The sequence below is a fragment of the Myotis nattereri genome, assembly GCF_964212035.1.
Source record: "Myotis nattereri genome assembly, chromosome: 12".
Classification (NCBI taxonomy): domain Eukaryota; kingdom Metazoa; phylum Chordata; class Mammalia; order Chiroptera; family Vespertilionidae; genus Myotis; species Myotis nattereri.
In genome coordinates this window covers 5,425,255-5,452,292 of record NC_138087.1, presented here as the reverse complement: position 1 = coordinate 5,452,292, position 27,038 = coordinate 5,425,255, and the positions used below count along the sequence as shown (strand labels likewise).

At 46.1% G+C, this 27,038-nt stretch overlaps 1 protein-coding gene across 3 annotated transcripts in view; it reads right to left on the bottom strand.

The window, feature by feature from the left end:
* Window positions 1-408: 408 nt before the first annotated feature.
* The window catches only part of AUH (AU RNA binding methylglutaconyl-CoA hydratase), a 183,828-nt gene continuing 157,198 nt past the window's right edge, over window positions 409-27,038 (bottom strand). For all 3 annotated transcript variants that reach the window (XM_081104069.1, XM_081104070.1, XM_081104071.1), the window contains 4 exons: window positions 13,527-13,714; window positions 8,099-8,149; window positions 6,329-6,376; window positions 409-829 (listed from right to left, as the gene is read on the bottom strand). In XM_081104069.1, the coding sequence (XP_080960195.1) occupies window positions 752-829; window positions 6,329-6,376; window positions 8,099-8,149; window positions 13,527-13,714 (365 nt within the window). In that variant the 3' untranslated portion in view covers window positions 409-751. The remainder of the gene's footprint in view (window positions 830-6,328; window positions 6,377-8,098; window positions 8,150-13,526; window positions 13,715-27,038) is intronic.

Genomic DNA, 27,038 nt, shown 5'->3' with positions numbered 1-27,038 from the left:
CCACCTCCTTTCCTTCCTGAAATCAGGTGCGAGGAATTGGGGGGCTAGGGGGGAGCGGGAGGCAGGCTGCACTGCACCCTTAACCCACGACCCTGGCTGCCATTTTCTTTCTGGGGAGGCCAGGACCAGCCACGTGCGGGAGGCTGAGCAGCAGGTGCCAGGCCTGTCTCTGATGACTGAGCTCACCAGAGAGAACCAGCAGGGATAGCTGGTTTCTTCTAAAATCCAACACGCGATGTTTTATTCAATTAGAAAAGAATGGGGTGAGAGAAAAACTCCCAAGTTTCTTCTCGCTAATTTTATTTAGGTCTGATCAATTTCACTTAGAATATCTATGCAATCATTTTTCAGTGTGAGATGCACGTGTGTGTGTGTGAACCCTTAGAAACTTATTTGTATAACTTCGCATTTTGGGTCTATAGAAATAATTTTATTTTCATATTGCAGCACAGTAGACTTACAATCAACATTATTCCTGAAGTGCAGTATATACATTATTCACATCAAAAACTAAGAACAGAAAGCTTCATATGCAGGAAATGTCTTAGAATGCCTACCTACGTTTGGATCTGTTTCGACGGGACACTAGCTTACACTCTGGCTGAGTGGCATTACAGTGGGACAAGTGCACGTGGGCCGCTTCCAGGGGCGCCGCCGGCTCGCCGCTCCTCGCTTTGGTCACGGAGATCAGGCGCTGAGCCATTCCCAGAAGCACACTGTTACACTCGCACTTCCAAGGCCGCTGTCTGTTCTACTCCCCCTTATAGCGAGGGGATCTTTTCTCCTTAAAAGCCAGAAGACCTTCAAGTCTGTCTTTCGTTGGAATGGTCTAAGAGAAACAAAACATTATGTGATGTGTACCAAAAAGTAAAAACTGGGAAAACAGTTTTGACAAGTTTTATCAAAGAAAACGAATTCGAACACAATCTAAAATTTTGAAATCTAGTAGTCATTTGAATAATCCTAATTATGTGTCCAAATTTATTATTCCAATTCCAACTATGGTTTTTCTCCATTTCAAATATACTTTAAAAATTAATAGGCTTTATTTTTTAGACAATTTTAGGTTAGGGTCACACAAAAAATTGAGCCACAGTTCAGAGTTCCCATAGACCAGTGGTCAGCAAACTGTGGCCCCTTGAGTGTGGCTCTTCCACAAAATACCACGTGCGGGCGCGCACGTACAGTGTGATTGAAACTTTGTGGCCACACTCAAGGGGCCAAAGAGCCACATGTGGCTCGTGAGCCGCAGTTTGCCGACCACTGCCATAGACTCCCTCAGAACCCCAACCATCCTCTAGTATTAATACCTTGCCTGACTGTGGTACATTTGTTACAACTGATGAAACCAACATCCACATATTATTATTAACTGAAGCCCAGAGTTTGCATTAGGGCTCACTGAGTGGCATCTTTCATGGACTCTGACAATGTGCGTGCGGATCCTCCAGACAGTGCCCTACAGAAACGTTCCCGCTTTAAACATCCCGGGCGGCCCGCAATTCATCCCTGCCCGACCCTCTGCCTCTTCCAGAATGGCACATGGTTGAAAGCATGCAGTGTGCAGCCTTTTAGGTGGAAGTCCTGCACTTAGCAATCCGCATGACAGTTCCTTATGCCTTTCTGTGGCAGGGCAAGTCATGTCCTGTTATCGTGGCTAATACTCCACTGTCGGGGCCCCACAGTCTACCCATCGCCTCCCGAAGGCCATCTGGGCATTGCAAGTAACGCTGCCCTGGACATGGTGCAGGCTTTGTGTGGACGGAAGTCTCAGCTCGCCTGCTTAAACACATCCTGCTGGACCGCAGGGTCAGACGGCTTCACTTTGTAAGAAATGGCCAAATCGTAGCTCATTTTTATTTACATTTCTTAATGACGTATGTTAAGGATCTTTTCGTCTGCTCATTTGTCGTCTGTACATCTACTCTGGTGAGGTCTGTGTTCAAATCTCTTACCCACCTTTCAACGAGTTATTTTCTTGTTGCTGAGTTTTAAGTTCTTTGGGAGTTTAGACACACACCCTTCATAACTGTTTTGCAAAGATTCCGCCCACCCCCCACCCCCGTCCCCGCAGACTGCAGCTTGTCTTTTTATTCTCTTTGCTGTGCCTTTTGCAGAGTATTCATTTTAATAAAGTCAAACATGATTTTTTCCTCTCATTTTTACACTTCTAGTGGTATATCTAAAAAGTCACTGATATATAGGTCATGTTGTGAAGAAGTGAAATCTTAATAATATTAAATCCTACTATCCATAAACATGGGCCATCTCTCCATTGACTTAGATCTTTTTTTTTAATGTATCTTTATTGGTTTCAGAGAGGAACGGAGAGGGAGATATAGAAACATCAATGATGAGAGAGAATCATTGATCGGCTGCCTCGTGCACGCCCCCACAGAGGATTAAGCCTGCAACCCGGGCATGTGCCCTGACCAGGAATGGAACTGTGATCTCCTGGTTCAAAGGTCAATACTCAACCACTGAGCCACTCCAGCCAGGCTTACTTAGATTTTGATTTTTCACCAGTTTTGTAGTTTTCCTTCTATAGACCTTGCAAATACTTTGTTAGATTTATACCCAAGTATTTTTTTTTTTTTGCTAATGTAAATAATATTGTGCTTTTAATTTAAAATTCTTCATTGCTGGTATACAGGGAAGCAACTTACTTTTGTATATATTAACCCCGTGTTATGCAATCTTGCTGTACTTGCTTATGAGTTAGTATGATTTTTTGGTTGATTCTTTGGGGTTTTCTACATAGGCAATCATGTAATATGTAAATACAGTTTTATTTCCTCCCTCCCAATCTGTACAACTTTCATTTCTTTTTGTCTTATTCTATTAGCTAGAACTTCTGGTAGATGCTAAAAAGAAGTGGTAAGAGGGTACATCCCTGCCCTATTCCTTATCATCTATCCTATCTAATAAAAGAGAAACATGGTAATTGGCGTACGACCGCTACCCTTCCCATTGGCTAATCAGGTCGATATGCAAATTAACTGCCAGCCAAGATGGCGGCCAGCAGCCAGGCAGCTTGAAACTAACATGAGGCTTGCTTGCTTCAGTGACGGAGGACTCCAACGTTCCCTGCCTGCTGCTGCAGGCCTCTGAGCTGGCAGTTTGAAACATAGTTACAAAAATAGAAGCTAAACAAAACCCCAGAAACCAGCTTTCAGTTAGCCAGGATCTCAGACCTGGATGATACAGAGTTTCGATTGTACAACCTAAACAAACCAGATACCTGCTTTCAGGAGCGGAGGCCTAAGAGCTGGAGCCTCAGAGCTAAAGCTGGCTCAGAATAAAAAATAAATAAATAAATAAAGGAGCAGTTGGGAGCTTCAGTCCCAGCCTGAAAACAGCCCTCAGCCCCTCACCCAGACTGGCCAGGTACCCCAGTGGGGACCCCCACCCTGATCCAGGACACCCTTCAGGGCAAACCAGCCAGCCCCCACCCATGCACCAGGCCTCTATTCTATATAGTAAAAGGGTAATATACCTCCCAGCACTGGGATCAGAGGAGCCGCGAGGTCTCCCGGCACCGGGATCAGCATGATAGGGGGAAGCGCCCAAACCCCCTGATCGCCCTGTGGCTCTGTGTGTGACAGGGTGCGGGGCCACAACCTCCCTATTGGCCCTGCTCTGTTCCTGAGATGGGCCCTGCTCTGTGCGTGACAGGGGGGAGCTCACCAACCCCCTGATGGGCCCTGCTCTGTGAGTGACAGGGCGCAGCGCCCCAACCCCGATTGGCCCTGCTCTGTGCGTGATGGGGTGGCGCCGCAACCTCCCCATCGACCCTGCCTTGAGTGTGACAGGGGGTGGTGCCCCAATTCCCCAATCGGCCCTGCTCTGAGCCTGACCAGGGGCTGCACCTAGGGATTAGGCCTGCCCTCTGCCACCCGGGAGCAGGCCTAAGCCAGCAGGTCATTATCTCCCGAGGGGTTCCAGACTGCCAGAGGGCACAGGCCGGGCTGAGGGACCCCCCCTCCCTCCCGAGTGCACAAATTTTTGTGCACCGGGCCTCTAGTATATATATAAAAGCCTAAGCGACTGTTTGACCCGTAGCTATGACATGCACTGACCACCAGAGGGCAGACACTCAATGCACAGATATGGAAACATGGAACAGACTGATGAATTTCAGAGGGAAGGGGGGAGGATAGAGGGTGGGAAGAGATTACCAAAGATCTTATATTCATACCAGAGGCCTGGTGCATGAATTCGTGCACCTGTGGGGTCCCTTGGCCTGGCCTGCGGGGATTGGGCCGTAACTGGCAGTCCGACATCCCCCGAGGGGTCCCGGATTGCAAAAGGGTGCAGGCCAGGCTGAGGGATCCCACTGGTGCACAGACTATAGTTAAATATATTAGCTGTAGGTTTCTGTAGACATTCTTATTAAGTTGAGAAAGCTCCCCTCTAATCATAATTTGCTGAGAGTTTTTAATCATGAATGGGTGTTGGATTTTGTCAAATGCCTTTTCCTCATCTGTTAATATAATTGTATTTCTCCTGCTTAGTCTATTGATGTGGTGGATTACATTAATTGATTTTCAAGTGTTGAATGAGCCTTGCTTATCTGGTTATGGCATATAATTCTTGTTATACATTGTTGGATTTGATTTGCTAATACTTCGTTGAGAATTTTTATAGCTATGTTCATCAGAAATAGAAGTCTGCAGTTTTCCTTTTTTTGTAATTTCTTTTGTTTTTGTAACAAGGCAATACTGCTCTCATAGAATAAGTTTCAGAAATCGTTTCTTCTACTTCTATTTTCTGAAAAAGACCTGATATAATTTCTTCCTTAAATGTCAGAAAGAATTCACCAGTGAACCCACCTGGGTCTGGTGCTTCCTATTTTGGAAGGTTAATTATTGATTTAATTTCTTTAACAAACATACTACTCAGATGATTTTTCCTTGTGCAAATTCTGGTATTTTGAGTATTTCAAGGAATTGGTCCATTTTATCTAGGTTATCAGATTTTGGGCAAAGAGCTGTTGATAGTATTCCTTTATTCTTCTTAGTGTCCATGGGATCTGCAGTGATGGACCTTCTTGCATTTCTGATGTTGGTAATTTTTATCTTCTCTCTTTTATCCTTGGTTGTCTGGCTAGAAGTTTATAAATATTATAGAGTTTTACAAAGAACCAACTTTTGGTTTTGTTGTACTTTTTCTATTGTTTTTCTATTTTCATTGATTTCTGCTCTAAAGTTTATTTTTTCTTCTGCTTACTTTACATTTAACTTGCTCTTAATGATAAAGTAGAAACTTATTTAGATATTTCTTCTTTTCTAATATATGCATTCAATGATACAAATTCTCTCAAAGCAATTGCTTTCAATGCATTCCCACAAATTTTGGTAAATTTCATTTTCATTTTGATTCAGTTCAGCAACATCTGAATTTCTCTTGAAACTTCTTCTTTGACACATGTGTCTTGCTTAACCTTCATTAAAGATTAAAACCCACCATTGAAAAGTGGGATTTTCCACCTATATTTCTAGTTCAATTCCACTGTGGTCTGGCAGAATACTTGGTATGATTTCTGTTCCCTTACGTTTGTTAAGGTGTGATTTGTGGCCAAATATGCTTTTAGACTTTTTCTTTGGCCTCAGAGGCTCCGTACAAGGCTATAGTTCACCGCACTCACGGCATGTGCTCACCAACAACAGGTGGTGGTTTCCACGCGCCCAGGCAGAGTAACTCCACCCACGCTCCTTCCATGACCACCGTCTAATGGAGGCTGAGGCAGTTTCTAATTCTCAGGAAAGGCAGGACAAAGCGCTTTTGCTACTTTAGGTGCTCTAAAACAGTTACATCTTTCAGAAAAACAGAAGGGAAGATGAACGGGAGGAAGGGGGCGGGGGAGACAAGGGAGGAAGGAAGGACCGTTTGTTCCTCTACAGAAAGCCCCAATAATTTGTGTACAAAACAGGAAACTGGGTAATTGAATTAGGGCCAGGGAAGGCTGCGAATGCCAGGAAAAGCAGTGAGTCTTCAACACCTATGTTCCGCAGCAGGCACCTGCTCAGGCTGCCCGCCTCCCACCTCTACGCTGCACCTGCAGTGAGGGGTCCAGTCACACCCACAAGAAAAACCTGAGTCAGAGAGACAGCTCTAGCACAAATGGTACTGAATTGTTCTAAGAGTTTTCTAAATTATGTAGATAAGCGTCATTAGTCTGTGAACAGAATCAACCAGAAGAGCTGGAAACAGTCAAATAGAAACCATTTTAACATTTGTGTGGCTTCGGAGTGAGTGTGACCTTGCTCAGCCATGTGTAAGTCATCTGACTTACACCGCAGGCACTGGCTGTGACTGTGTTACATACCTGAGCATAGCAAGCTTCTTCTATGGCCAAGCCTGTTACTAAATCGACCTGAGGATAAAAGCATAATTCACGTCAGCAGGAATTCCTTTTTAAAGCACGGGATACTCAATGTAAATCAAACTCACACCCTATCCCCAGCTGTAAGGTGGCAAATCGCAAGGAAGACCAGCAGGGGGACTCTGGAACCGAGGCCTGGTTCAGGTCGGCCTCCACCACGGGGGAGCTGTGAGGCCCTGGGGCGGTATTTCACCTCCCTGTGCGTGAGAGGCGCCTGCACAGGGGCTCACCCAGCTCCTACCAATCAAGGGTGCTGTGAGGGTGAGACGAACTAATGCAGGTGAGGACGCTATAAGGTGCCTAGACACACAGGCAGAACTCCGAGACGCTGCGGACTCAGCTCCAGTTCACAGCGATAAAGCACATGCCACAGTAAAGTCACACGGTTTTGGTTTCCCTCCACAGATAAAAGTTGTGTTTACACTACAGTGTAGTCCATTAAGTGTGCAACAGCACTATGTCTAAGGCAACAATGTGCATTTCTTAGTTAAAACATATTTTACTGCTAAAAATGCTAGCCATCACCTGAGGCTTCAGTGAGTCCGCGTGTCTGTGCTGTTGGAGGGTCTTGCCTGGTTGTTGATGGAAATGCAATTATCTGTTAAGCACAATAAAGTGCAATAAAATGAGGTGTGTGTGTGTGGGGGGGGGGGGGGTGTATGTGTGTGAGACAGCCAGGGCACACAGCCAGGGTCACATAAGGTGTTTGCTATTAAATATTGTTACTATTATGTAAGAATTTTAAAAACCAATCAAGTACTTTGTAAATGTTAAAAACTGCATTATTGCTAACAAATTCAATTTCTTTTTACTGCTAGGAAGCCCAGGATAATACAGTGGGCTCTGGATATGCAAGGAATAAGCATCTTTCTTAAAAACTCCATCATTTAACCAAAACAGAACTGCTGCAAGTGCAAGCCCACGCCAACGGCTGCCTGCCCTGCCCGGCCCGGCCTGGCCTCCACTGCCGTAGCCCCGCCCAGGATGGTCCAGGACACGCCTGGCAGCACCTGCAGGGAGACGCGTGAAGCAGGCAGCACCTAGGAGTGCAAGGTGCAGAGCCAGGCGCCCTATGCGTGTTCGCTATCAAGGTGTCGGCACTGAGAATGCGCAGAAGGCCCTTTGCTCTGATTCTCCATGGACTACAGTCAGGAAGTCTATTAACTCAATGGGAAAACCACAAGCTGTGCGGCCATCAGAGAAATCACCGAATTCTGTGATTATGATAAGTTCACTAACACCTATTTGCAGAATTAAACGAGTATTATGCTAAGTGAAATAAGTCAGTCAGAGAAAGGCAATGAACACAATAAACTGATGAACAAAACAGACCCAGAGACACAGAAGCATAGAACAGACTGTGGAATCTCAGAGGGAAGGCGGGGGGGCAGGGGTTGGGAAGAGATTAACTAAAGACCTTGCATACATATATGCACAGCCCATGGACACAGACAATAGTGCGGTGAAGGCCTGGGGTAGGGGTGGTGGGTGGGTGGAGGGGGTCAATGGGGAAAAAAAGGGACATCTGTAATATTTTCAACAATAAAGATAAATAAAATAAAATAAAAAGAATCTCAGTAGCTTTCAGTAACAGTGGCATTGAAACAGCTATATTTTAGAACATTAAAATATAATGTAGAAGTCTAAAGATGGTTCATTTAAATTAAATCTCCATTACCTACTCCAACAAAACTCAACCATTAAGTAACTTACCTCCATCCCCTGATTAATTGCTAATTTTGCCACTCGCATTGCAACAGGTCCCTAAAATTAAAATTAAAAAAACAGATTTAATCACTATCCATGCCAGTGGTCGGCAAACTCATTAGTCAACAGAGCCAAATATCAACAGTACAACGATTGAAATTTCTTTTGAGAGCCAAAATTTTTAAACTTAAACTATATAGGTAGGTACATTGTTATTAACTTAATTAGGGTACTCCTAAGGCTTAGGAAGAGCCACACTCAAGGGGCCAAAAAGCCACATGTGGCTCGCGAGCCGCAGTTTGCCGACCACGGATCTATGATAATTATGCTGTACATCTCAACAGAATCTAAAGGTTCCCATTGCTGGATCCGAGGCCGGGAGGCAGCCATGGCTGTTCAGAGGCAGCTGATGGGCAGAAGTCTCTCTAGGAGCCCTGCGAGGCCTTAGGCAAGAAGCGGAGCAGCTCCCCTCCGCGTGCGTGTGGCATGCGCTGCAGCCTCCATAGGACGCAGCTGGCAGGCTGCGCGCTGGGAGGTCGCAAAGGACTTACCTTTCTCCAGCCAATCTTCCTGGAAGTTAAGAAAAAAGAAAAGGAGACAGTGTGTTGGGTAGGACACCACAGCAGCTGGAGTGTGACGGTGTCCTCCACATCGTCAGACATCCATCCCCATGGGGGTGGCGCAGTGTTTCAGACACGGGCTGTCTCCTCCAAGGGCCTGGAGAACTAACCACGATGGTGACCTACAGTGAAACGGGCCCCAGCCAGGGCCCAGCGTCCCAGGAAGTCCCTCGGATGTGAGGGTCACGAGGAAGAACAGGGTGTCCTGGGAGAAGGAAAGCGGGACTCCTGTCCCGGAAGCCCCCAGCCCTGAGACTGAGTGGGTGATGCACCCAGGCTTAGAACTCAATGGCCTGCTGTGAAACGTCTTTTGAATGACAATGAAAGGGAGGCTCTAAGTAACGGGGACAGAAGGACACCAGGGTGTCGGGGGCTGGACCAAGTCTGTCTGGAAGAGGCTCTCCTCCTCCTCCTCCTCCTCAGGGCACTGGAGGCGCTTGCCAGCCACTCCCCCCCCCGCCCCCCACCCAGGCCACAAATCTTCCAGCAGGATCTACACCCTGGTGCGCACACAGAAGTGCTCTTTAGGAAACATCAGCTCATTTATTTTTACACCAGTGCTCCCCTCACTGAGCGCCCCCCCCCCCTCGGGCTGGGCCGGCTGCTGGCCAGCGTGCTCCCAGGGCCACCAGGCTCTGCCGCAGCCACACCCTGGCCAGCAAGGCTCAGGGAACCGGAAAGGCATAGATACCGGCTGGTTGGCTTAGCTGCTCTCCCAGATACTAAACCAATGCCTCTCCTCTAGATAAGCCTTTTTCTCAGACAGGAAAATGGAAGTGACATCCAATACAGAAATCAACTGGAAATAGGAAGTTCAGAGAAGCTTTCTACTTATTTGGAAGAGTCACCTTTCAGTGACAAAGGCCATAAAATAAAGATGACCCCCCCGCCCCCAATGGCTATGTAACTTCTGCGTCTGGCGTCAGTTAGGCATCTGCTGATGTCACTCGGCATCATCGTTTCTGCCACTCGTGTTCTCAGAGGCTGGTCCCCAGGCGCCACGGGAGGCCCGCGGTGCTCCCATGTGGAGCATGGGGTGCACAGCAGCCGGGGCGGGAAAGTGGGGGGGACCGCACAGGGGGAGCTGAGGACAGTGATGACACCAACGCCCCGAGGGTCTCGGAGACTGTCGATTCTGGAGCGAGAGGACCCGGGACGCAGGGTGGGGCTCTGGAGAGGAGCTGAACTCCATCCAGCCGGGAGCACCTATCAGGACTGGGACCAGGCCACAGCCTGCTCAAGCGCCCGATTTACCTGACGGGTTGGTCATGAAGGTGGAAGCCAAGGGCAGTCAGCTAACTAACATTTAAACTATGACTTCTGATACCTGTACCTTTAATCCCTCTAAAGGTAGACATTTCCCTAAAATTTTTGAGAAATATAATTACTGAAGTAACAGTGAGTGTCTTTTTTTTTTCTTAACAGCAATAACAGTCTTTTCTATTTGCTCCCTCTCCATCTATTCAGAGTGTAAGGCTCTGTTGCCTTCCATGGGGAACAAATTATCTGAGGGCCCTGCTCTGAGAGAGCTTAGAGCTCACATGCTAATCAAGGAGGACTGAAGCAGTACCAGCACCAGCCCCTGACAGCCCCTGGGACAGCTGTGTCACCTCATAGCCCTGGGACAGCTGTGTCACCTCATAGCCCTGGGACAGCTGTGTCACCTCATAGCCCTGGGACAAGTGTGTCACCTCTGACAGCCCTGGGACAGCTGTGTCACCTCATAGCCCTGGGACAGCTGTGTCACCTCATAGCCCTGGGACAGGTGTGTCACCTCATAGCCCTGGGACAAGTGTGTCACCTCTGACAGCCCTGGGACAGCTGTGTCACCTCATAGCCCTGGGACAAGTGTGTCACCTCTGACAGCCCTGGGACAGCTGTGTCACCTCTGACAGCCCTGGGACAGCTGTGTCACCTCTGACAGCCCTGGGACAGGTGTGTCACCTCTGACAGCCCTGGGACAGCTCTGTCACCTCATAGCCCTGGGACAGCTGTGTCACCTCATAGCCTTGGGACAGGTGTGTCACCTCTGACAGCCCTGGGACGGGTGTGTCACCTCATAGCCCTGGGACAGCTGTGTCACCTCTGACAGCCCTGGGACAGCTGTGTCACCTCTGACAGCCCTGGGACAGGTGTGTCACCTCATAGCCTTGGGACAGGTGTGTTACCTCTGACAGCCCTGGGACAGGTGTGTCACCTCATAGCCTTGGGACAGGTGTGTTACCTCTGACAGCCCCTGGGACGGGTGTGTCACCTCATAGCCCTGGGACAGCTGTGTCACCTCTGACAGCCCTGGGACAGCTGTGTCACCTCTGACAGCCCTGGGACAGGTGTGTCACCTCATAGCCTTGGGACAGGTGTGTTACCTCTGACAGCCCCTGGGACGGGTGTGTCACCTCATAGCCCTGGGACAGCTGTGTCACCTCTGACAGCCCTGGGACAGGTGTGTCACCTCTGACAGCCCTGGGACAGGTGTGTCACCTCATAGCCCTGGGACAGGTGTGTCACCTCTGACAGCCCTGGGACAGCTGTGTCACCTCTGACAGCCCCTGGGACAGGTGTGTCACCTCTGACAGCCCTGGGACAGCTGTGTCACCTCTGACAGCCCTGGGACAGGTGTGTCACCTCATAGCCCTGGGACAGGTGTGTCACCTCTGACAGCCCTGGGACGGGTGTGTTACCTCTGACAGCCCTGGGACAGCTGTGTCACCTCTGACAGCCCTGGGACGGGTGTGTTACCTCTGACAGCCCTGGGACAGGTGTGTCACCTCTGACAGCCCTGGGATGGGTGTGTCACCTCTGACAGCCCTGGGATGGGTGTGTCACCTCTGACAGCCCTGGGACAGGTGTGTCACCTCTGACAGCCCTGGGACAGCTGTGTCACCTCTGACAGCCCCTGGGACAGGTGTGTCACCTCTGACAGCCCTGGGACAGCTGTGTCACCTCTGACAGCCCTGGGACAGGTGTGTCACCTCATAGCCCTGGGACAGGTGTGTCACCTCTGACAGCCCTGGGACGGGTGTGTTACCTCTGACAGCCCTGGGACAGCTGTGTCACCTCTGACAGCCCTGGGACGGGTGTGTTACCTCTGACAGCCCTGGGACAGGTGTGTCACCTCTGACAGCCCTGGGATGGGTGTGTCACCTCTGACAGCCCTGGGATGGGTGTGTCACCTCATAGCCCTGGGACACCTGTGTCACCTCTGACAGCCCTGGGACAGGTGTGCCACCTCTGACAGCCCTGGGACAGGTGTGTCACCTCTGACAGCCATGGGACAGGTGTGTCACCTCTGACAGCCCTGGGACAGGTGTGTCACCTCTGACAGCCCTAGGGACAGGTGTGTCACCTCATAGCCCTGGGACAGGTGTGTCAACTCTGACAGCCCTGGGACAGGTGTGTCAACTCTGACAGCCCTGGGACAGCTGTGTCACCTCTGACAGCCCTAGGACAGATGTGTTACCTCATAGCCCTGGGACAGGTGTGTCACCTCTGATAGCCCTGGGGACATGTGTGTCACCTCTGACAGCCCTGGGACAGGTGTGTCACCTCTGACAGCCCTGGGACAGGTGTGTCACCTCTGATAGCCCTGGGACAGGTGTGTCACCTCATAGCCCTGGGACAGGTGTGTCACCTCATAGCCCTGGGACAGGTGTGTCACCTCTGACAGCCCTGGGACAGGTGTGTCACCTCTGACAGATCTGGGACAGGTGTGTCACAGCAGGCCTGGCCTTTTTCTGACAGCAAAGGACTCCAGGAACACATTCTGACACTGGAAGTAAAGCTCCCAGCAAATGCGAGGGGTTCTTGAAAGGGAGAGCACGCGAGTCCCAAGGAATCCGTAACCCCAAATAGACTGCGTCTGTTTGCATTAGGTGAGGGAGTTCACAAGGAATTTTTGACTCCAGAAATGGGTAGGGGTGTCACACCTGGTGCTCCCCTGGGGATAAAGAGGAGTCGCTAACTGTTTATATAACAAGACCCTCTCGGCTGGGAAGTCCTGGCATGAGATGAACATGCCTGTGACACACCTCACAGTGAGCAGCGTGTCCTCGGCCTCCTCCGTCTGCAGGTTAGCTCTGCGCTGCCAATGCTAACCCAGCGCAGCAACTAGCTCTAGCTCTGCGCTGCCAATGCTAACCCAGCGCACCAACTAGTTCTAGCTCTGTGCTGCCAATGCTAACCCAGCACAGCAACTAGCGCTAGCTCTGTGGCTGCCGATGCTAACGCAGCACAGCAACTAGTTCTAGCTCTGTGGCTGCCGATGCTAACCCAGCACAGCAACTAGTTCTAGCTCTGTGGCTGCCGATGCTAACCCAGCACAGCAACTAGTTCTAGCTCTGCGCTGCCGATGCTAACCTAGCACAGCAACTAGTTCTAGCTCTGTGGCTGCCGATGCTAACCCAGCGCAGCAACTAGTTCTAGCTCTGTGGCTGCTGATGCTAACCCAGCACAGCAACTAGTTCTAGCTCTGCGCTGCCGATGCTAATCCAGCACAGCAGCTAGCTCTAGCTCTCCGCTGCCGATGCTAACCCAGCACAGCAACTAGTTCTAGCTCTGAGCTGCCGATGCTAACCTAGCACAGCAACTAGCTCTAGCTCTGCACTGCCAATGCTAACCCAGCACAGCAACTAGTTCTAGCTCTGAGCTGCCAATGCTAACCTAGCACAGCAACTAGCTCTAACTCTGCGGCTGCCATGGACTTCTCTACTTGGAAAGCAAGCTAAGGACGTTAAGGCTGTGTGAAATGATCGTTGTCTGTTAGTTAGCTATAAAGTTACCTAAAAAGAGGAAAAAGGAAGGGGGATGGGAGGTACCTGAGGTAAGAACTCTCTCGCCAGGTCTAAGGCCTTTCTATAGGCAGCATCGCCCTCCTGGTTCTGCTCTAGGACGTGGCTGACCAAGCCCACTGCTTTGGCTTCTTGGCCATCGAGCACCCGTGCAGAGAAGATGAGCTCCTTGGCCAGGGACATCCCAATGGCACGTGGCAGGCGCTGCGTCCCCCCTGTGGAATGGAGGAGAGAGAAAATGCAGGCAATGATCTGCTACCCATTAGGTCTAACATTTCAAAATTTCATTTCTTCATTTATAAAAATAAACCAGGGCCATAAGTTTGTATGTCAAAATTAGTAACTGGAAAACTAATTCAATCTTTTAATCTATATATATAAAAGCCTAAGTGACTGTTAGGACCAAACAACTGGAACGATGGGAACAACTGGTCGACCAGTTGCTATGATGTGCACTGACCACCAGGGCAGACGCTCAACGCAGGAGCTGCCCCCTGATGGTAAGTGCACTCCTACAGCCAACCTTCCGTAGTCCCTCCCCCTGACCAGCTGTGGGGTGATCAGGGGACCCCACCCATGCACAAATTCGGGCACCGAGCCTCTAGTTGGTTTATAAAGTTAACATCAAGAAGCACTTGAGAATCTTCTGTCTTTACTAAGAGACCTGGCACAGACTGCTCTTTGCAGCGCACCGTTGAGCTCCCGAATGGAACCCTGTCCTCACCAGCACGAAGCAGGTGCACATGGGGCCAGCTCACTGCACCTCGGCCATGCACGGGGGATTGAGGACAGGCCCATCGGCTTAGGTAAAACTCATCGATTCTGAGAAATTCAGCTCATGTGCTTTTAAAGAATCATTTATAGTAAATGACATGTGAACTAATTCTAATTTAATAAACATAAAAGCAGACAGTTACTCATAAAAATGGGCTTGGTGCCAAGTTATTTTTCAGTGTGAGCACTAATTGCCTGACACTGAGGTTGGGAGCTCATTTGAGAGAAAGCACGACAAGAGCAGGCACTATTCTCAAGAGACAAATGAAAAGATGCTCAAAGTCACTGATCATCAGAGAGATGCAAATTAAAACCACAATGAGCTACCGCCTCACAACTGCCAGAATAGCTACCATCAACAAACAACAAGTGCTGGCAAGGACATGGAGAAGAGGGAACCCTGGTGCACCGCTGGTGGGAATGCAGACTGGTGCAGCCACTGTGGAAAACAGTATGGAGTTTCCTCAAAAAAACTAAAAATGGAACTCCCATTTGACCCAGTGATCCCACTTCTAGGAATATATCCCAAGAAACCAGAAACACCAATCAGAAAGGATATATGCACCCATAGCAGCACAATTTACAATAGCTAAGATCAGGAAACAGCCCCTGTTCCCATCAGCAGATGAGTGGATTAAGAACTGTGGTACATCTACACAATGGAATACTACGCTGCTGTAAAAAGGAAGGAACTCCTACCATTTGCAACAGCATGGATGGACCTGGAGAGCATTATGCTAAGGGAAATAAGCCAGTCAGAGAAAGAAAAATATCACATGATTTCACTTATTTGTGGAATCTAATGAACAAAATGAACTGACCAACAAAATAAACCCGAAGCATGGAGGCATGGGACAGACTGACATACCTCGACGTGGAGTTGGGAGGACGAGAAGAGATAAACCAAAGAACTTATATTCTTATATGCAGAGCCCATGGACACAGGCAATAGGGTGGTGATGACCTGGGCGGGGGAGGTTGGGGGCTGGGTGGAGGGGGGTTAAAGGGGATGAATGGGAGACATCTGTAACACTATCAACAATAAAAATATACTTTAAAATTAAAAAAAAATTTTAAAGAGCAGGCACTATTGGTAGCTTCAATATGAAACAGGGACACTGCTAAGATTCGTCTAAACCTTGTCCTTAGAGTAGCTGTCCAGGCCCTCGTGCCCGGAGACAAGGGCTGGATGATTGCTAAGTTTCAGAGGAAAAAAGGCACACAAGCTCAGTGTCTGGGTTGGCCACAAGTTTACACCCTTTTTCTGTGTTAGTTACCAATGACAATTAAAACAGGAAGGTGATTCCGTACAAAAACCAACTTCTGCCTGACAGTGAGCCACAGGATGCCAGGCACCTGGCGGCCGCCCGCACTCACAGCTGCTCCCACCTCTGGACCTTCCAAAGGAAGGAGACATCTCTTCTCACCTCCATCAACAGTGGGAATGGAAAATAAGATCACAAGTTTCAAGAAAGCACGTTCCCTTCGGTAACTCAGGCCATCCCCACCTGTTTCCCAGCCAAAGCTGCTTCATGGGAAGGACGCGGTTTAAGCAACAATATTAAGAACCCTGACCAAATACTTAGAAATATGGGTTATTAGGCCCAGCCGGAGTGGCTCAGCAGTTGAGCACTGACCTATGAACCAGGAGGTCACGGTTCAATTCCCGGTCAGGGCACATGTCCTGGTTTTGGCTCGATCCCCAGTGTGAGGCGCACAGGAGGCAGCCAATCAGTGATGCTCTCTCATCATTGATGTTTCTATCTCTCTCTCCCTTCCTCTCTGAAATCAATAAAAATATTTTTTTAAAAAAAAGAAAATATGGGTGATGAAGGCTGATATTTTCAACAGGGATTGCTTTATTTTTAATTTTTATTGATTGATCGGCTGCCTCCCGCACACCCCGCACTTGCGATTGAGCCTGCAACCAGGGCATGTGCCCTTGACCAGAATCGAAACCTGGACCCTTCAGTCCACAGGCTGACACTCTATCCATTGAGCCAAACCAGCTAGGGCAACAGGGATTTCTTTTTAACATAAACACAAAGAATATGGCTTCTGGAAAATGCAGTCGTTATACACTACGTTTACACTGCCCAAGCAGTCAGAAATGGTGAGTCCATAAGTATTTTACTCAATATGGCAGAAAATGTCTGAAAAAACGTGAAGCACTGACAAATGTAAAACTAACTGTAAGCAATGCTGTTGCTCAGAGCAGTGAAGGCAGATCTGAGAACTTAGGGGCGAGCTGCATGGAGAAGGTATTATGGTGCTTCCAAGCACGCTGATGAGAAGAGGGATATAAACGATGCAACCGGAGAGCGATGGCTACTCCTGCAGCTGCTGGAATGCAGGAAACTGAGGAACTTACCGATACAGTCACCATGACAAGCACAGCATTAGGGAATTATTCCTCTTGGTGTTCTGTGCAGAGTTTAATGTAGATTGGTCACCCTCAATGGTCATTGTTCATATGGCACTTTTTATTCAGCTGAAACTCAATATTTTGCAAGTCCATAAAGCTTAAGCTCATTTATCATATCATTTTGCTTCTACTAGCACATCCTCCAGGAATGAGGATTTTGTAATTAACAAAACAACAGCCATAAAACCAACAGCAGGAAACAGACGCACTCCCTTGAGCTGAACGGCACACATTTCCGTGCTTTCCTTTCTTTTTTCTTTTTTTGTGTGCTTTTCTTAAAGAACTAAATGCTGGGGGGCATGTGTCAGGGTGAGAGGCAAGTGCTTTCTGCTGAAAACAAAGCATCATGGGATCTGGGGGAAATTCTCACCTGGGTCACCAACGGACACTGCACCCAAGACATGGCCCTGGTGGCTGCCATCAAGAGCCATCTACCCAGGCTCTTCACGTAGTGGAATCGTACGGCACTTGGAAGGGCTACTCCTCTCAGCCGGTCCTCCGGTCCACCCAGCTTGTGGCCTGCATCAGAACGCCCTTCTTTTGCAAGGCTGAGTGACAGTCCATCGTATGGATGTGCAGCGTCCTGTGGATTCACTCGCTGAGACAGGGGGCTGCTTCCACCTTTTGGCTACTAGGTGCAAAGCCGCTATGGATATGTGTGTACGATTGTTTGAAACCTGCTTTCAGTTCTTTTGCTTCGACAGCCAGAGCAGAACTGCTGGATCCTAGAGGAGTTCCATGTTTCCTTTTCTGAAGAACAGCCACACTGTTTTCCTTAGCAGCTGCACCATCTACATTCCCGTCAAGAGGGCACGATGCTCCAGTTTCGCCATAGTCACACCCGTTACTCTCTGTGGTTTTGTTTTAATAGCAGCCACCCTGTGGGGTGAAGTGGTACCTCAGTGTGGTTCTGATTTGCATTTCCCCAAAACTCCTGATATTGTCATGTGTTATCAGATATTTGTATCTTCTTTTTTGGAGAAAAGTCTACTTAAGTCCTTGGCCTGTTTTTTAATTGTTTAATCTCATTCTTACTCACATTTTTAAGTTGTAGGAATTCTTTCTATATTCTGAATATTAATTCCTTTTCAGCTAAATAAAGGGTGGGGAATGTCTGGCTCGTCGGATAAGCTTGCAAAATCATTTGGTCTGGCCCTGCCAAGGCATTAGGGGTGAGCTAATTAACTGACCAAATACAGCAGGCCAATTTTTAAGTTGATAGTTTTGTCTGCCCTGCAAATTATGTTCTAAATATCCAAATGGCCGTTGGCAGAGAAAGGGTTTCCCACCCCTGAGCTAAACGATCAGCAAGTATTTCCATGGGTTGCCTTTTCACTCTGCTGACAGTGTCTGACGCAGTTTTATTTTGATGAAATCTAACCTGTCTATGTTTTCTCTTGTTGCCTGTGCTTTTGGTGTCAAGTCCAGGAAATCATGGCCAGGTCAACGCCACTTAGCTTTCCCACTGCTTTCTTCTAAGAGTGTTGTAGCTTCCATTCTTACATTAAGGTCCTTGGTCCATTTCTAGGTAATTTTTGTACATGGTGTAAGGAACGGGTCCAGCTTCACCCTTTCCCAGGTGGAAACGCCGTCTTCCCAGCCGTTTTTAGAGAGGGGCCGCCTGAAGCAGTTGCGCGGACACAGGACCGAGCCCACTCCTTCCTAACGTGGTTTCTCAGGAAAACTGCCAGCCCCCCTTCCTCACCCAGGCAGTTTGCAGAGATCAGAGACTGGTCGCAGAGACTGGTTGGTGGAGTGAAGCCAGCCGCCCGTCGCCTCCAGTAAGACACAACTTGTGATTTCAAATGTCATAAAAACGACGTGGCCTGGGGAGAGACAAGATGGCGGCAGAATAGGCAGATGCGTCCCAAGGCTTGTCCCGGAGCAAACAGAATGAGCAGCTGAAACAGATAACATCCACCCCGAATTGGCGAAGCAAACTCAGCTGGTGAGACAGTTTGCAGCCGGGAAGGGCAGAGTTCCCCTGGAAAGGTAAAAACCAGGGTTCTGGGCAGGACAGTTTGCCAGACCTCTGAGCCCAGAGGATCAGGGGGAGACCGCACGGCATCCAGCCACGTCCTTTGGGACAGGCACAGCCGCTGACTCGGGAAAGGAGATCCGCAGGACTGTGGCGCCGGGGGATTTGAGATCTGGGTTCCATAATTATGGAGGACTGAGCCTAAAGGGGGCAGCCTGAAGCACTGACCAGACCATGCAGTGCGGTAAGAGAGGAGCTCACAGAGACTCAGTCTTCCTCGTTTCTGCGGCCGGCATTTGTTTGTTTGTTTTCACTGAACCCTGTTCATAGGACATTTCGGATACAGACACTCACCCATGCTGAGGAGCGGGAGAAGGTGCGGACGAGTGGAATCTGGGAAGAGGCTGGGGAGAGAAGGGGGTCCAGGAGAGGTGGCAGCAAATTGAGTGCTGAGTCACACCTGAGCCCAGGACCTGGGCAGCCATTTTCTCCTGAGGATATAACACCTCCCTCCAGCCCCCAGGCAAGGAATACAGCCACACCCAGATTCCACCCTGAATGGTATGAAGGATTAAACAAATCTGATTAGTCCCTGGGAGTTAACAGGGTCTAGCCTATAGAGGGGCCTTCAACCCCAGCAAAAGAAAAAAAAAAAAAAATCACAGACACTCCAGAAAACGGGGATCTTAAGCCAGCCAAAGGAATGACATTTCAATTTTTCATTTTTATTTTATTATTATTTTATTAGCTCTTTTTTTTTGCTTTTTTCTTTGTTTCCCTTTTTTTGTTCGTTGCTCTTTTCTTTGTTCTTTTTTGTTTGTTGCTTTATTTTCTACTTCTTTTCACATTATTTTTTCATCACTCAATTTTATTTTATTTTTACTTATTTTTTATTTTTATACCATTTTTTAAATCAATTTTTTTTATAAATATATTATTTTGTTCCCTTTCTATCTCTTCTTATCCACTCATCTCTTTTCTACTTCCACTATACTGAAGTGAGGTCCTCCCCATATTTATCCAATTCTTAACCTTATTTCCTGTATATCAGCGCAGTCTCTACAGATTCTGCCCCCACCCTCTTTACTGGGTGTTTGGTGTTTGTATTTGTTTGGCTCTGTGGTGTTTTCTCCATATATATATATATATATATATATATATATATATATGTATATGTATATATATATATATATATATATATATTCTTTTTCTTTTCTCTCCTATCTTTTTTGTTCTTCCCCCCCCCTCTCTCTCTCTCTCTCTCTCTGATATCATTTGTACTCTCTTTTCTCTCCCCTAATTCTCTTTTCTCAGGTGGTCACTTATACTGGGGTTATCGGTGTCATGAGTACATTCATGCTTTGTTCCCCTTGAGTCATGTCTTGTTAAGGTGAATTTTATTCTGTCTGGCTAAAGTGCTAGAGAGCAAGCCACATAACCAGACACCTGCAGAGGAGGAGCAGCAACGCGTGCAGCTCACTCCCGTCCAAAGAGCAGCAGCCGTGCAAGCAGCCCACCCCAATCCGAGGAGCAGCAGACTTGTAATCAACCTGTCCAAGTCAAAGGAGCAGTAACCCCACAAGCAGCACCCCACATCAGAGGAACAACAGCAGCATGCAGCCAGCCTCCATTCAAGGAACAGCAGCCACGTGAGCAGTCCGCCCCAGTCAAGGAGTAGCAGCTGCGTGTGTCGCCCGCCCCCATCCAAGGAACAGCAGCCTCGTGATCAACACACCCTCTGTCTGAGAAACAGCAGCTGTGTGAGAAGCCTCCCCCCACCAGCCAGAGAAGCCACCACGGCTGGAACAACACCCACAGAGGAGCTGCTGCTGAGGAGCAACTGCTACCACAACCGCAGCCCGAGGAGCCACAGCCACCCAAGGAGCAGCCCCTGAACGACTCAACATCTAGATCTGTCGGTAAGATCAAACATGGGTAGACAAAGAAACCCCCAAAGGAAAAAAGAGGAGGACTCGCCAGAAAAGCAGCTAAGTGAAACAGAGGCATGCAACATGTCAAAAAAAGAATTCAGATTAAGGGTCCTAGAGTGCAAAAATCAGATGGAGGAAAAAATCAACAACTTATGCAAGAATCAAGAAGAAACATATGAAAAAATCAACAACTTATGTAAGAATAAAAAAGAAATGGATGAAAAAATCAATAACTTATGTAAGAACCAAGAAGAAATGAAGAGTAATATAGCTGCAATAAAAAACACCATTGAAAGTTTCAACTGTAGACTAGGAGAAGCGGAGGACCGAATTAGCGAATTAGAAGACAAGGAAACAAAACACACCCAAACTGAACTGCAATTGGAGAAAAAAATTAAAAGACAGGAGGAGAGCCTAAGGGAGCTATGGGACAACATGAAACAAAACAACATACGAATAATAGGGGTGCCAGAACAACAGAAAGAGGAACAAGGGTTAGAAAACCTATTGGAAGAAATAATATCAGAAAACTTCCCTGAGGTGGGAAAGAAAAAAGTCACACAAGCACAGAGAGTCCCAAACAAGATGAACCCGAAAAGACCCACACCAAGACATATCATAGCTACCATGGCAAATGTTCAGGACAAAGAGAGAATCTTAAAGGCTGCAAAAGAGAGACAGAAAGTTACATACAAGGGATCTCCCATTAGATTATCAAATGATTTCTCAACAGAAACACATCAGGCCAGAAAAGAATGGATGGAAATTTACAAAGTGATGCAAAGCAAAGGACTGAATCTAAGAATACTCTATCCAGCAAGTCTATCATTCAAAATTGAAGGGGAAATAAGAAGCTTCACAGACAAAAAAAGGTTAAGGGAGTTTATCACCATCAAGCCAGCAATGCAAGAAATGCTAAAGGGACTGGTGTCAAAAGAAGAAATAAAAAGCTCAGAAAGAAAACAGCCACAAAAAATAGGAATGGCTACAAACAAGTACCTTTCAATAATAACTTTAAACGTAAATGGACTAAATGCTCCAATCAAAAGACATTAAGTGGCTGAATGGATAAAACAACATGACCCATATATTTTCTGTCTACAAGAGACCCACCTCAGAATAAGGGACTCACACAGACTGAAAGTGAAGGGATGGAAAAATATCTTTCAGGCAAATGGAAATGAAAAAAAAGCTGGGGTAGCAATACTTACATCAGACAAAATAGACATCAAAGTGAAGGCCATAACAAGAGATGAGGAAGGCCACTTCATAATACTAAAGGGATTGATACAACAAGAAGATATAACCCTGATAAACATATATGCACCCAATGCAGGGAGCACCCAAATACATAAAAAAAACTCCTGGAAGATATCAAGGGAGAGATCAACAACAATACAATCATAGTAGGGGACTTTAATACACCACTGACATCACTGGATAAATCCTCTAGACAAAAAATCAGCAAAGAAACAGCAATCCTAAATGACTCACTAGATCAGATGGACTTAATTAACATCTTCAGAACATTTCACCCTAAAGCCACGGAATATACATTCTTCTCAAGTGCACATGGGACATTTTCAAAAATAGACCACATATTGGGTCACAAGCAAAGTCTCCCCAAATTCAAGAAGACTGAAATCATACCAAGCATCTTCTCTGATCACAATGGCATAACATTAGAAATAAACTACAATAAAAACAACCCAAAATACTCAAACACTTGGAAGCTGAATAGCATGTTATTAAATATTGATTGGGTTACCAATGAGATCAAAGAAGAAATTAAAAACATCCTGGAAACTAATGACAATGAAAACACAACAATCCAAAACCTATGGGACACAATGAAAGCGTTCCTGAGAGGGAAGTTTATAGCCCTACAGGCCTACGTCAAAAAACAAGAAAAAATGGCAGTAAATCATCTAACTCTACATCTCAAAGAATTAGAAAGAGAGCAACAAGAAAACCCCAGAGTGAGCAGAAGGAAGGAGATAATAAAGATCAGAGCAGAAATAAATGACATAGAGACCAAAAAAACAATACATAAACTCAACGAAACCAAGAGCTGGTTCTTTGAAAGGCTAAACAAGATTGATGAACCTCTAGCAAGGCTCACCAAGAAGCAAAGAGAGAGGACCCAAATAAACAAAATCAGAAGTGATAGAGGCAAAATAACAACAGACCCCACAGAAATATAAATGATTGTTAAAAAATACTATGGACAACTCTACTCCAACAAACTAGACAACCTGGAGGAAATGGACATATTCCTAGAAAAATACAACACTCCAAAATTCAATCAGGAAGAATCTAAAAATCTCAATAGACCAATAACTAGGGAAGAAATTGAAGCAGTCATCAAAAAGCTTCCAGCAAACAAAAGCCCAGGGCCAGACGGCTTCACAGGGGAGTTTTACCAAACATTAAAGGAAGAAATAAAACCTATCCTCCTCAGACTACTACAAAAAATTCAAGAGGAAGGAACACTTCCAAGCTCATTCTATGAAGCCAGCATCACCCTAATACCAAAACCAGGTAAAGACAACACAATGAAAGAGAATTACAGGCCAATATCCCTCATGAACATAGATGCCAAAATCCTCAACAAAATCTTAGCAAATCGGATCCAGCAGTACATCAGAAAGATCATACACCATGACCATGTAGGATTTATCCCAGGGATGCAAGGATGGTACAATATCCGCAAATCAATAAACGTGATACATCACATAAACAAATTGAAAGAAAAAAACCACATGGTCATATCAATTGATGCAGAAAAAGCATTTGACAAAACCCAACACCCATTTCTGATAAAAACTCTCAGCAAGGTGGGAATAGAAGGATCATACCTCAACATAATAAAAGCCATATATGACAAACCCACAACCAACATCATACTCAATGGACAAAAACTAAAACCATTTCCCCTAAGAACAGGAACAGGACAGGGATGCCCACTCTCACCACTCCTGTTCGACATAGTACTGGAAGTATTAGTCATTGCAATTAGACAACAAGAAGAAATAAAAGGCATCCAAATTGGAAAAGAAGTAAAACTGTCCTTATTTGCAGATGCCATGATATTATACATAAAAAACCCTAAAGACTCCATCAAAAAACTATTAGACTTAATAAATGAATTTGGCAATGTAGCAGGATACAAAATTAATGCCAAGAAATCTAAGGCATTTCTATAACCAATAGTGAACTTACAGAAAGAGAGACTAAAAAAGCAATCCCATTTACCATCGCGCCCAAAAAATTAAGATCCCTAGGAATAAACTTAACTAAAGAGGTAAAAGACCTCTTCTCAGAAAACTACAGGACGTTGAAAAAAGAGATAGAGGAAGACATAAACAAAGGAAGAACATACCATGTTCTTGGATTGGTAGAATCAACATCATTAAAATGTCCATACTACCCAAACCAATCTATAAATTCAACGCACTTCCCATTAAAATACCAATGGCATATTTCACAGATCTAGAATGAACTCTCCAAAAATTCATCTGGAATAAAAAAGACCCCGAATAGCTACAGAAATCCTGAGAAAGAAGAACAAAGTAGGTGGGATCTCAATACCAGATATCAAGCTGTATTACAAAGCCACTGTTCTCAAAACTGCCTGGTACTGGCACAAGAACAGACATATAGATCAATGGAATAGAATAGAGAGTCCAGAAATCGACCCAAACCAATATGCTCAATTAATATTTGACAAAGGAGGCAAGAACATACAATGGAATCAAGACAGTCTCTTCAATAAATAGTGTTGGGAAAATTGGACAGATACATGCAAAAAAATGAAACTAGACCACCAACTTACATCATACACAAAAATAAACTCAAAATGGATAAAGGACTTAAATGTAAGATGGGAAACCAAACAAATACTAGAGGAATCCAAAGGCAACAAAATCTCAGACATATGCCGAAGCAATTTCTTCACTGATACAGCTCCTAGGGCATTGGAAACTAAAGAGAAAATAAACAAATGGGACTACATCAAAATAAAAAGCTTCTGCACAGCAAAAGAAACCATCAACAAAACAATAAGGAAACCTACTGCATGGGAGAACATATTTGACAATGTTATCACCAATAAGGGTTTAATCTCCAACATTTATAGGGAACTCATACAACTTAACAAAAGGAAGATAAACAATCCAATCAAAAAATGGGCAAAGGACCTAAATAGACACTTTTCAAAAGAGGACATTCAAGAAAGCCAAGAGACATATGAAAAAATGCTCAAAGTCACTAATCATCTGAGAAATGCAAATGAAAACAACAATGAAGTACTATCTCACACCTGTCAGACTGGCTATTATCAACAAATCAACAAACGACAAGTGCTGGAGAGGATGCACTGCTGGTGGGAATGAAGACTGGTGTAGCCACTATGGAAGACAGTATGGAGTTTCCTCAAAAAGTTAAAAATGGAACTCCCATTTAACCCAGTGGTCCCACTTCTAAGAATATATCCCAAGAAATCAGAAACACCAGTCAGAAAGGATATATGCACCCCTATGTTCATAGCAGCACAATTCACCATAGCTAAAATCTGGAAACAGCCTAAGTGCCCATCAGCAGATGAATGGATTAGAAAACTGTGGTACATCTACACTATGGAATACTATGCTGCTGTAAAAAAGAAGGAATTCTTACCATTTGCGACAGCATGGATGGAATTGGAGAGCATTATGCTAAGTGAAATAAGCCCAGTCAATGAAAGAAAAATACCACATGATCTCACTCATTCAGGGATAATTAAGACCATTATAAACTGATGAGCAAAAATAGATACAGAGGCAGAGCAACATCGAACAGAATGTCAAACTACAGCAGAAAGGCTGGGGAGGGTTGGGGGGGAGTAAGAGATCAACTGAAGGACTTGTATGCATGCATATAAGCATAACCAATGGACACAAGACGCTGGGGGGCATGGGAAGCTAGGGGAGGGTCAAGGGGAGAAAAAAAAAGAGACATATATATAATACTCTTTTTGTAATACTTTAAGCAATAAAACAATAAAAAAGAACACTTTTTATAAAAGTCCTTGATGGTGGGATAATAAAGAATATGAAACATTAGAATGACAAAAAAATAAATAAATAAATAAATAATGTACTTTGATATGAAAAAGGGGGAGTGATTTCTTGCATTTGCTAATTTCCATGAAATAAATACTCCTCTATGTCTCAAAAAAGAAAAAAAAAAAAAAGAAGAACAAAAATCAAAAACAACGTGGCCTGTTCAGTTTGCCTTTCTCAGTTAATCCTGACGGTGTGAGCCCAAACCGCAGAGATGAAGCGTGCGGCGGGGATAGAACCCACGCCTGGCTGATGGGACTGATTTCCATGTGCATCTCAGGAGCAGCTCCCTACACAGAAACTCTCTAAAGACATGCTGCCCCGGCTCAGAAGCACTTGTGTTTGTAAATCACACACACAACACCTTGCTAGGGAGGCAGGCTCAGTGCGGCACCCCGTCTCGCAACCCGGACAAGAAGTGCCCAGACCTGGTGTGAAAGGGAAGGGGCGGATTTTAAGTTCAAATGCAAACAGGCGCACTGGAGGGAATTCATTCTACTGCACCTTTTATTAATTCTGAATATTAAATTCTAATATTAGCAGAGTTGGGTATCGTTCTCAAGGGCATCAAGTTCAGGATCACTCACATGCCATCTCTATATACACTCTGGGGACCCACAAATTTAAACAATGGAGGTAAACAAAATGGTCCCCCGCTGACCACACCTCTCCCGCAAGCAGGACCCGTCCCACAGTCTCCAGCACGGAGCTGCCCGCGGTCACTGGGTCCGATCGCAGGAATAGGGCTCACACCTGCCCGGATCTGGCTCTCACCTACTATGTGATAAGTAAAGAGCAAATTATGAAATGAACGCATGGTCTGAACTTATTTGGTTAAAAAGGTGTGAAGTACACAGTATAAACTGATACATACATGTATCAGATATGCCCACACAGTATGTGTCTCTGTGGAGTCAGCTGTGCTTATTATTTCCAAACATTCTGCATTGTGAGGGTCATATGACACCAGACTAGAAACACAACCACAGTCCAGACACAAAGCCAGCCACTGAGCGCAAACATCAGAGCCACTTCCCGCCCACGTTCCCAGGAAGCCTCGGCTTCCCTGGGCTGGCCGCGTCCTCAGACACCAAGGCGTCCATGAGCAGCTCGCATGCGGGCGCCCTGCGCCCAACACACGGGCCAGAACCGCAGCTGCCACTGAGCGCCACGCACCTCACCAGCACCTGGGAGCAGTGACCTTACAGCACGTTTTTGGGGTTTTTTTTGTTTGTTTTTATTAATATATTTTATTGATTTTTCACAGAGAGGAAGGGAGAGGGATAGAAAGTTAGAAACATCGATGAAAGAGAAACATCGATCAGCTGC